Source organism: Malania oleifera, chromosome 4 (genome assembly GCF_029873635.1).
Source record: "Malania oleifera isolate guangnan ecotype guangnan chromosome 4, ASM2987363v1, whole genome shotgun sequence".
Classification (NCBI taxonomy): domain Eukaryota; kingdom Viridiplantae; phylum Streptophyta; class Magnoliopsida; order Santalales; family Ximeniaceae; genus Malania; species Malania oleifera.
The window spans coordinates 83,010,448-83,022,727 of NC_080420.1; the positions used below are offsets into that span (position 1 = coordinate 83,010,448).

Here is a 12,280-nt window from a genome sequence, read left to right on the forward strand (position 1 = left end):
GGACAAGAATAAAAAGAGAAGCTGTTGTAGACTTGTAGTGTTCTGTGGGCTACAACCAGAGCATCAGCAACACATCAACCCTCCTGGACACCCAGTTTCCAAGTAGAAAGCTTACAAAAGAGTGAGGATTCTATCTATCTATAAAATTCCACCCAGACTTCCGTCTCATTCAACTGTGAAATATTAGTTAATACAAAAACTTTTATTATTATCATTAAAATTAAAATTAAAATATTAATAAATTGTAATGTGTATAGATAAATAAAAGTTAAATTTAATTAATATGAATTTGAGTATGAATGTACCATCTGTATATATATAAAATTATTATATTTTATAGATTGTTTTGGTTTTTCAGTTTTCTGGTTCGATTTTTCTTAGAGACCGAAACCGAAACCGAAAATGAAAATTTCTATTTCCAAGAACTGAAACCAAAGACAGAAAAGCCGAACCAAAATAAATTTTGGACTGGCTTTGGTTCGATTTTCATTTTTTCAGTAATTTTTGTGCAGCCCTAATCTCATTAGCCATAACAGCTGTGTCAAAAATCATTTTTCCCTTGAACAAAAGCATTTTGAAAGGGCTCCATCACTACATCTATCACCATCTCAAGGTTTGCTGCTAGCAATTTTGAGATGATTTTGTAAACAATCCCAACAAAGTTTATAGGGGTAAGGTTTGATGCCCGCAAAGCTTATCATCAAATCATTCCTTACCTCTCCCCAATTAGCTTGCAAAAAGACCAAAGTGAATTCTTCTAACTCGACTTTTAACCTTCATTTCACTCATTAATTTGCTACAAGCATTTACAATTATTAAAAAATATACATGTGTTTTTATCACCATTTTAAACCAAAGAACCCAATATGCCAACAGCAAGAGATTTCTTCCATCTCAAACATTGAACAGCTGTCACCCATTCTCTCTCATTTTCTTCCCTAGAAGAACCTCCAACTGTCTCCTTAGCATTGACTGGTTCTTCTCCACCATAATTAACTTCTTCAAAGAAACATTGCCAAACCTCTCCTTATTCCACTCTTCGATCTCTTACTTTATCCATTTTAGTTTATTCATAACCATGGAGTTAGAATGGCCTGACTTGAAAACTTTCCATTTCTCTTGCTTCGTTCACAAATCCTTGTGCTTTATCCATAGTCTCAAACCAAAAGAAGGGGTTAGACCCCAATTAATCCCTTTCGAATCTAGGCAGATAGGATGGCGATTTGATATAGGACTCAGAAATGAGAATCTGAGTCATGATTAGGAATAGTTCCTCCCAAACCATATTCCTGGAACTATATTTATTCATGGGAAGGAAGGATTGATCCTGAAAATTTTGACTAGGAATACCCTCCCCGCCACCCCCCCCCCCCCCCCCAACAAAAAAAAAAGCGAGAGGAATAATAATAATGTCAATGAAGAGGCACACAGGAAGGAACTACCAAACCCTTTCACGCAAATTATCTTGGAACTATCTAAATTTGTTTTGTGCAAAGGAAACCATTTAATTATCAGAGGTTTGTAAAGGTTCTGGATCATGAACAAGACAAGGAAAATGTGAATCATTTAGTGCTACATTGCCCTCAATGGAGCTCCAATTAAATCATTATGAAGTTTCATGGCTATCTTCAAATTCCATGATAGATACACTTCTACAACTATGGTAAAATAATGAGTATTGAAGGAAGGAAGAAGATAGGGATTCAACAATATTAAACACCATGATTGGCAGACAATCAGCCTAGAATTTCCATAGATAATAGAATACAAGAAAAAATTCAAGCTGCTTCACCAAAAAACAAAATTCAGATTCAAGTTCCAAAAAATTGAGTAGACGAAACATACCTGCTCCTCTTTTTTGGCTTTTGCTGCCTGTTCTGCTTCATCTGCTGCAGCCTTAAGCACAGCTATATACTCATTAAATAAAACCTCCCTATCCTCGTGCTTGACTGACTTGTATCTAGAGTCACTCCGTAGACTGTCCTTCACCTAGAAAAGATCAACCACCACAACCCACCCCTTTAAAATAAAGTCAAACAAATGTACAGTGGCGTATAAAAGACAGTAAGAAACCAAACAAAACCACGTTCAATTGTACAGAAGTAATGTAATGGAACCAATCCCAATGGACTTCTATCCATATGTTACCTACTGTAAAACACTTAAAACTAAAGAAGCAGTTAGCGTGAGCACGTTGTGAGACAGTTTTCAATCAACTTCAAAGCATAATATAAGTTTGCATTTAAATATACTGTCAAAAACAACTAACTGCAGCATAGATCATTCAATAAAACGTATACTAGGTAAAGGAAGATATTGCATAGGAAGAATCTCAAGAACACTAAGGGAATTTCAGTCATATTTAACTTTAAAATGACGAGTTCTTCTCAATACACCATCTGTCTACACCCGTAAACTCAGGTAAACTAAGGTACGTTTCCAGTATAGCCTGCACAATACGTTGCTCAAACAGTGTCCTTAAGAATTTTATAATGTACACCATATTCTCTGAAAATAAGTATCAAATAAAGAAATGAACCAACCATCGAAATAGTAGACAACCACTAGTGGTGTATGGCAGGTTTGTCTAAAAGCAATTTCTGTTAGAGAGGGCGCAACTTTATTTCCTTATACTCGGCAGCGCAGAACCCCGCACTAAGTGGCAGGTGGGCATAGGGCTTGCACCATTTCTGGCGCCAACGGGCTGGCACGCCAAGCACTGTCTTTAGCCTGGGTAGACTGTTGACCCCCATAAAGCCAGCAATCTCCCCCCAGCAGCTACCCTGGGAATGAATCAAACCCGTGACCTGCTGTGATACCAATGGTCAGGATCAAGCGCTAACAGTTAGTCTAAAAGCAATTGCTGTTAGAGAGGGAGCAACTTTATTTCCTTATACTCAGCAGCGCAAAGCCCCACGCTAAATAGCAGGTGGACATATGGGCTGCACCATTTCTGGTGCCGACAGGCTGGCACGCTAGGCAGTGTCTTTAGCCTGGGTAGACTGCTCGCCCCCATAAAGCCAACAAAAGACAATCAAAGGAGCGAAATAGAAAGTGAAGAAGAAGGGGCAGTATGGGAAAGGCAGCAGGCATGAAACAGGACAGAACAGAAAAAGACAGAGAAAGAAGAATGAGAAAATCACAAACCGAGCAACTAATAAACTAAGTACTTATACCTAAAACTAACTGAAACACATAATTAAATAAAAACCTCAACAATATAGAAAATTACACAACACAAACAAAAGCTTAAAACAAGCATAGTTTCCTAAATCTACACATAAAATAAGCATGCCGAATAGGCAGCCTAAATGATGGAGGTGGCTCTCAATCATACTCCCAGAACTCTTAACTCCAAAAAGCTTAACAGTAGTATGACTCTAGCATTCGAAGTTGAACGACATCTCGATTCAACTAAATCTCGTAGAAAATCATCCTAAGGAGAAGTCACAAACTCATCACCCAAAATAGACTCCACCATGTCATGTGGCTGAGAAATGGAAGAAGCCTAAGGAATTGCTAGTGTTGCATGAGTACAAGATGACAAATCAAGAGGCTCAAAGGAGACCCTATAACATGTCTCAAATCCTCCACACTATAATAGACTAATGGTCATATAAGTAGGCAAATCAAGTAAATATGCTTTAGGTCCAAGTTGATGGAGGCAGGGATCAATGGCACAAGCATGGAGCCAAGTTTAATGCAAACCATGACATGGTCACCCACATACAACTCTCTAGCCCTTCAATGCACATCCATACCAAGTTTGTAATCAATATTACTCATGGCAGGGTTTCTCCAAACCTCAGCATGCAACTCATGGATGTGATGAACAAAGGACTCAAGCTCTAAAATATAAGCATGTGCTAGCAAAAGAATAAGATGAAGGGATGCACAGCATTCTTAACCACATACACCGAGTCCTGGTTGTCCTGTTTTTCACCCACTATAGTCACCAAGACTACGATCCACCGGAACCATTGATTTGGGGGTGGCAAGCATAAGAAAATAGCATGATTCCCATGCATATTCAATATGCAAGTTGGCAAACCATGGGATTTGACTACCTCTTTAAAGAAAAAATTTTCAATATGAGAGGCATCGAAAGTCTTATTACATGGAAAGAAATGTGCCATCTTGGAAAACCTATCAACAACTAACAAATATGGAATCATGTAATTCATGTCCCCACACTGTTCTAGGGAGTCCAAGAACAAAATTCACACTTACGCCTCTCGAAGTTATGTGAGGCAATAGAAGAGGGGTATAAAGATCAGCGTCGTGTCTCCAAGGTTTGGCTAGGAGACGAGTATGACACTAAGACACTCAAAACAACATCCTCTTCATAGAAGGCCAATAAAACATGTCCTCAATCAAAGCAATAGTTTTATCCCTTCCCAAATAACCAACTAACCCCCTAAATGCAACTCCCAAACTAAGAAATCTCTAAAGGAAGCACAAGGAATGCAAAACCTAGCGTCTCTAATCAGGTAACCCTAATGGATAATAGAATCTAGAAAATCTCTATAATGGCCTTCATATTCCTCCAGAAAAGATAAGCTAGAATACTCATCCTCTAAACAATCAAACCCAATAATCTCAACACTCATGACATGGAGAAGAACTACTCAGGTCATCAACAATCTTATTCTAAACACCAACGCACCGTTTAAGAAAAAAAGGTATATTCATTAAGAAAACCAACATGCGTAGCACTCAACTTCTTTTGTGAACTTAGATATCACAAAGCAAAGTGGTCAAGAAAGAGTGCAAACTCCCGAATTAACAAATAATATCTCCAATGTTGGTGGAATCTCGTGACAACATAAAAATCTTTGTTAGTGTTACAACTTTGTTTAGCATCTAAGTGTTTTTTTCACTAAAAGATACTATAGGGTGTCCCTTCTAACTAAAAACTCCACCTATACCTACCCCAAAGGCATCACAAGCAACCCTAAAGTCTCAACTATGAAAAATATGCCTAAATACAAGTGCTTCAATCATCTTCTGCTAATCTATTTTAAATCCTTAGCAGAAAAACGGACCCAATTAAACTCATCTTTCTTGAAACAAATAGTGATAGGAGTCATAATGGTGCTAAAACCCCTAAGGAATCACCTACACAAGTAATTAAGCCATGAAAGCTAAAAATCTCAGAAATAGTCATACGCTCAGACTACTTCCTAATGGCTCTAACCTTAGCATGAGCATTTTTCTATTCCTTGTTGGATCCCACAAAACCGAAAAATAGTGCATGAGCCGGTAAAAGGTTTCCCTTTTTGAGGTTAGCATACAACTTGACTTCCCTCAAAGTTACAAAAATGTCATGAACATGTAGTAGGTGCTCCTCCCTAGTTTACTGTAGGCCAATATATTATCAAAATAGACCGCTAGGGTTTTCCTTACAAATGGCTGCAAGATGTGCCAAAACCCTCATAAAGATGTTGGGATCATAGAAAGTCCAAGTCCAAGAGGCATGACCAACCACTCAAACAAACCATCCTAGATCTTAAAAGTAAGAATGACAATTTACACTTCATCTCTTAATTCTAAGTTTTGTGATATCCAATGTGAAAGTAAATCTTGGAGCACCAACTATTGCCCTCTAGCATGTCAAGCATATCCTAGTCTAGCGATAGAGAATCTACACAAATGGTGATTGATGGTTCTACTACCAATATCCATCTTTCTTCGAGGTTAGAAGGGTCGGCACTGCATAATGACTACGACTATGTCTCATATAGGTGATGTTGACGACTATTACATCCCTTCTATTCAATTCAACATGCTCCTATGCCAATAGGTTCATCCTATAATAAGGCAAATTAGGTAACTATAAACCTATGATGAGATCAATGGCATGCTTAATGTCGTGCATGGGTGGTAGCTCACTAGGAAGCTCATCGAGTACTACATAACATAACTAACAAATACCCTATCTCATGTGGATACTCGAACAGTAATTTAGTTACCTCATAAGGAACTTTTAGGGCTATGATGACAAGAAGCACATGTTTTCCAAGCTCTCTCACATAAAAGACTTATGATTTAGCAATCGGATGCTTCTCCAAACCAATGCTCGTGCCATCTTATTTCTAACTTTGGAATCCTTTGATGCAGGCTTAATGACGGAGAAAATGAGCTTCTCGTCTTTGTACCTAAACACAATTTTTCCCACTGGACCAATCAAGAATAAATAACCACAAGCACCCTAACGAAACATTGGCCACATTCAACAAGTGTTGGGCTTTTGTGGAGCCTAGTTGTGTTTTAATTTGGATGACGACCTGACTTTTATTTAATTAGAGATTTCTATCCTAAGGCTTAGTCCATGGAGTGAATCGAAACGGCGGAACCCTAGGCGCAACATATAAAAGGGATTGCTTTCGGGTGATTAGGGTTGGCGTTGTTGTACCTGCGAGAGAGCGAGAGCGAGAGCATTGTATCGCCGCACTCTCTGTGTTTTTCTTCCTGATAATATTGAAATCCCAGCAACTCCGTGGACGTAGGCAAAATTGCTGAACCACGTAAATATTGTCTTGTGCGTGTGATTGATTTTTCTTTGGCATTATTTTTTCTCTATTTTGTTTCTCACACAGGTTTCGGGAATTTGTTCGTTATTCCCAACAACTGGTATCAGAGCCTAGGGTTAGGTTCGAGTGGGAGCAATGGCAGAGGAAGTAGGAAAGGCGTCTGGAATAGAAAAGTTTGATGGCACAGACTTTGGATTCTGGAGGATGCAGATCGAGGATTATCTCTATGGGAAGAAGTTACATCTACTGCTTCTAGGAGAAAAACCTGCTACTATGAAGGACGAGGAATGGACTCTACTTAACAGACAGGTACTGGGAGTTATAAGATTAACTCTGTCCAGGTCTGTTGCATACAACGTCGTGAAGGAGAAAACTACAGCAGATCTGATGAAGGCTTTGTCTGGTATGTATGAAAAACCATCAGCAAATAACAAGGCACATCTGATGAAGAAATTATTTAATTTAAAGATGGCAGAAAACGCATCTGTAGCACAACATCTGAATGAGTTTAATACTATCACAAATCAATTATCGTCGGTAGAAATTGATTTTGATGATGAGATTCGTGCACTGATCGTTTTGGCTTCGTTGCCAAATAGTTGGGAGGCAATGAGGATGGCAGTAAGCAACTCTACTAGAAAGGAAAAACTGAAGTATAATGATATACGGGATTTAATTCTGGCTGAGGAGATTCGCAAAAGAGATGCAGGCGAAACCTCAGGATCCGGCTCTGCCCTAAACCTTGAGACCAGAGGCAGAGGTAATGACCGAAATTCAGATCGGGGTAGAACAAAAACCAGAAACTATAATCGAAACAGAAGTAAATCCAGACCTGGCCAAAAGGGACAATGCTGGAACTGCAGGAAAACGGGTCACTTTAGGAGACAATGCAAAAGTCTTAAGAAGAAGAGTGAGGATGATTCTACTAATGCTGTAACAGAAGAGGTACAGGATGCACTACTTTTTGTAGTAGACAGTACACTTGATGATTGGGTTTTGGACTCAGGAGCTTCATTTCATACTACTTCACACCATGAAATCATACAGAACTATGTAGCGGGAGATTTTGGTAAGGTGTATTTGGCTGATGGTACAGCCTTGGATGTTGTGGGTATGGGAAATGTCCGGATGTCACTGCCAAATGGGTCTGTTTGGTTACTAGAGAAGGTACGACATATTCCTGACCTGAGAAGGAATTTGATTTCTGTCGGACAGCTTGATGATGAAGGGCATGCGATGTTGTTTGCTGGTGACACTTGGAAGGTTACAAAAGGAGCCAGAGTATTGGCTCGTGGAAAGAAATCTGGTACTCTATACATGACCTCGAGTCCAAGAGATACAATTGCAGTTGCTGAAGCAAGTACTGATACAGGCTTATGGCACCGCAGACTTGGTCACATGAGTGAGAAGGGGATGAAGATGCTGCTGTCAAAAGGGAAACTACCGGAATTGAAGTCCGTTGATTTTGACTTGTGTGAAAGCTGCATCTTAGGAAAGCAGAAAAGGGTGAGTTTCTTGAAAAGTGGCAGAACACCGAAGGCTGAAAAATTGGAGTTAGTGCACACAGATTTATGGGGTCCTTCTCCTGTTGCATCCCTTGGGGGTTCAAGGTACTACGTTACTTTCATAGATGACTCAACCAGAAAGGTATGGGTTTATTTTCTGAGAAATAAATATGATGTATTTGAAACTTTTAAGAAGTGGAAGGCTATGGTTGAGACAGAGACAGGTTTGAAAGTAAAGTGTTTGTGGTCGGACAACGGAGGAGAATACATAGATGGAGGGTTCAGAGAATATTGTGCTGCACATGGAATCAAAATGGAAAAGACCATTCCTGGGACACCACGGCAGAATGGTGTGGCTGAGCGCATGAACAGAACTCTCAACGAGCGTGCTAGGAGTATGAGGCTACATGCTGGACTACCAAAAACCTTCTGGGCTGATGCTGTCAGTACTGCAGCTTATCTGATAAACCGAGGACCTTCAGTTCCCATGGAGTTTAGACTTCCTGAAGAGGTTTGGAGCGATAAAGAGATAAATTTCCCTTACTTCAAAGTTTTTGGTTGTGTTTCTTATGTTTATGTTGATTCTGATGCTCGTAGTAAACTTGATGCAAAGGCCAAAATATGCTATTTCATTGGCAATGGTGATGAGAAATTTGGCTATTGGTTTTGGGATGAACAAAATATTTAACGAACAAGTTATGTACAAGGACAGGTCAACTGTAGTGTCAGATGTCACAGCGATAGATCAGAAAAATTCTAAGTTTATTAACTTAGATGAGTTGACTGAAAATACTGTCCAAGAAAGGGGTGAAGATGATAGGGAGAATGTAGAATCGCAGGAAATTCAAATTACACCTGTAGCTGCGGTCCGTAGATCTTCTAGGGCCATTAGACCTCCACAGCGTTATTCACCTGCTTTAAATTATCTTCTGCTAACTGATGGTGGTGAGCCAGAGTGTTATGATGAAGCCTTGCAGGACAAAAGTTCAAGCAAGTGGGAGTTAGCCATGAAGGATGAGAAGGACTCCTTGTTGGGGAATCAGACATGGGAACTAACTGAATTGCCAGTAGGGAAGAAGGCTCTGCACAACAAGTGGGTATACAGAATAAAGAACGAACATGATGGTAGCAAGCGCTACAAAGCCAGATTAGTTGTCAAAGGGTTTCAGCAAAAGGAAGGCATTGACTTTACAGGAAATATTTTCTCCAGTCGTGAAAATGTCAACAATTAGACTGGTACCTAGAACGGTGGCTGCAGAAAATCTACATCTTGAGCAGTTAGATGTGAAAATGGCATTCCTTCACGGTGACTTGGAGGAAGACATCTACATGATTCAGCCAGAAGGGTTCATTGTCAAAGGACAAGAGAATTTAGTCTGCAAACTGAGAAAGAGCTTGTATGGTCTAAAACAAGCTCCAAGACAGTGGTATAAGAAGTTTGATAGTTTTATGCATAAAATTGAGTTCAAGAGATGTGAAGCTGATCACTGTTGTTATGTTAAGTTCTTTGACAATTCTTATATCATTTTACTGCTATATGTAGGTGATATGCTTATTGCAGGGTCTAGCATTGAGGAGATTTCTGAAGAAGCAATTGTCAGAACAGTTTGCAATGAAAGATTTGGGAGCTGCAAAGCAAATCCTTGGAATGAGAATTATTAGAGACAAGACTAATGGTACATTGAAGCTTTCACAGTCAGAGTATGTGAAGAAAATTCTCAGCAGATTCAACATGAATGAATTTAAACCAGTGAGCACACCCTTGGGTAGTCATTTCAAACAAAGCAAGGAACAGTCACCGAAGACAGAAGAAGAAAGGGACCATATGAGCAAGGTGCCCTATGCTTCAGCTATTGGCAACTTGATGTATGCTATGGTGTGTACAAGGCCAAACATTGCACATGCAGTGGGAGTTGTGAGCAGATTCATGAGTAGGCCAGGAAAGCAGCATTGGGAGGTAGTAAAGTGGATTCTGAGATATCTGAGGGGTTCATCAGATACATGTCTTTGCTTCACTAGTGCAAGTTTGAAACTGCAGGGTTATGTAGACGCTGATTTTGCTGGTGATAATGTTAGTAGAAAGAGTACCACTGGATTTGTATTTACGCTGGGTGGTATAGCTATATCTTGGGCTTCAAATTTGCAAAAGATTGTTACTTTGTCTACTACAGAAGCTGAGTATGTTGCAGCAACTGAAGCTGGAAAGGAAATGATTTGGCTACATGGTTTCTTAGAAGAATTGGGTAAGAAGCAGAAGATGGGCATTCTACACAGTGACAGTCAGAGTGCAATCTTTCTTGCCAAAAATTCGGCTTTTCATTCAAAGTCGAAACACATACAAACAAAATATCACTTTATCCGTTACCTCGTTGAAGATAAGCTAGTAATACTTGAAAAGATATGTGGATCTAAGAACCCAGCAGAAATGTTGACTAAGGGTGTTACTATTGAGAAACTGAAGCTGTGTGCAACTTCAGTTGGTCTTCTAACTTGAGGAGAGGAGGTTGAGTTGCAAGGATGAGGGATTGTTTTTTTTAGGAGGATTGCAGTTTGATATTGGTGATTGAACTAGTCTCTAAGTGGGAGATTTGTTGGGCTTTTGTGGAGCCTAGTTGTGTTTTAATTTGGATGACGACCCGACTTCTATTTAATTAGAGATTTCTATCCTAAGGCTTAGTCCATGGAGCGAATCGGAACGGAACCCTAGGCGCAACATATAAAAGGGATTGCTTTCGGGTGATTAGGGTTGGTGTTGTTGTACCTGCGAGAGAGCGAGAGCGAGAGCATTGTATCGCCGCACTCTCTGTGTTTTTCTTCCTGATAATATTGAAATCCCTGCAACTCCGTAGACATAGGCAAAATTGCTGAACCACGTAAATATTGTCTTGTGCGTGTGATTGATTTTTCTTTGGCGTTATTTTTTCTCTATTTTGTTTCTCACAAGTTTCGGGAATTTGTTCGTTATTCCCAACAACAAGAGCACATTACAATAAATCTATCTTTATTATCCCCAACTTGGATGGGTACAAGGCATCTCTAATGATAGGTAGATTTATCCTATTTACCCAATTCACTCTAAAAGGATGGGGGTGGGCTCTCCTTAAGGTTCAATCTACTTAGAGCAGCTTTTGAGATCACATTCATGCTAATACCCCCATCAATAATCAGTCTACATGTCTTATCCTTATATCTGATGAAAATGTTCTAAGTGCAAATAAATAACAGTTTTTTTTTTTCCCACTTTTCACCATACATGGTGGAGAAGGCACATATCATCATACTAACATGGTTATCATCCTCCTTGAAATTGTCTACCAATTCACCCTCATTTCATGAGTAATCAACGTGTACAACATCTAGAACCTGAGAAAAAGGCATGTCATCAGCCTCACACTCCGAAGCCAAGGCTCCCGGAAAGGGAAAAAAAGGTAATAGAAGGAGGAGAAAGGAAGAAGGGGAAGGAAGAGGAAAGAAGGAGAAGAGGGAGAAAGCTGCATGAGAGAGAGAGAGAGAGGTGGAAAACCAAAAACCAAATCTGAATTCAAAATGATAATGATAACTGTCTCGTACAACTCACAAACCGAATACTCATACCTAAAACTAACTAAAACACATAATTACATAAAAACCTCAACATTTTAAGCGATTACATAAGACAAACAAAATTCTAATACAAGCATAATTTCTTAAATCTACACGTAAAATAAGTATAACAAATAGGCGGTCTAAATGATATAGGCAGTCCTCTGTCAACCAATAGTTGAAATTAAAATTCCCAACATCTTCCATATTTTATCTTCACCTCTAGACTTCTAGCAACATTGCAGTTTGTATGAATCCAGAATTAATAATTACCCCACATGTAATAAAATGAGAAGAAAAATATGGAAGAGATACAGTGAAACCCAAGACTTTCTACCAACTCCTTGTGTTAAGAAATACGCCTTCCAAGTTCATGGCTAGGAATTAAGGCCCTATTTCTCCACAAGGAAACAAAGGACTAGAAAAAATATTAATCCAATAATGCAAATGAAATAGCATGAGTAGCAAACAGCATGACAAAAGCACCAAGGGAAACGGTTGCAGCAATCCGTTTGTTCTACATGAACAAGAAGCACCAAGAGCTCCTTATAAAGTGGAAAGCACTCAGTGACGAAGAAAATTGCAGAACACATCAAACCCTGTCTTGCACAAAAGTTTCAGAGGGAAAAAGGCTATCACAAGTCAGGCCTGCCCATTACT

At 39.3% G+C, this 12,280-nt stretch overlaps 1 protein-coding gene across 8 annotated transcripts in view; it reads right to left on the bottom strand.

The window, feature by feature from the left end:
* LOC131154193 (pre-mRNA-processing protein 40C) overlaps positions 1-12,280 on the bottom strand; it is a 119,920-nt gene that overhangs the window by 15,728 nt on the left and 91,912 nt on the right. For all 8 annotated transcript variants that reach the window (XR_009136385.1, XR_009136386.1, XM_058106789.1 and 5 more), the window contains one exon: positions 1,846-1,989. Coding sequence is in view for 6 of the 8 variants with exons in the window: in XM_058106789.1 (XP_057962772.1) it covers positions 1,846-1,989 (144 nt within the window). In the remaining 2 variants the exon portion in view is untranslated. The remainder of the gene's footprint in view (positions 1-1,845; positions 1,990-12,280) is intronic.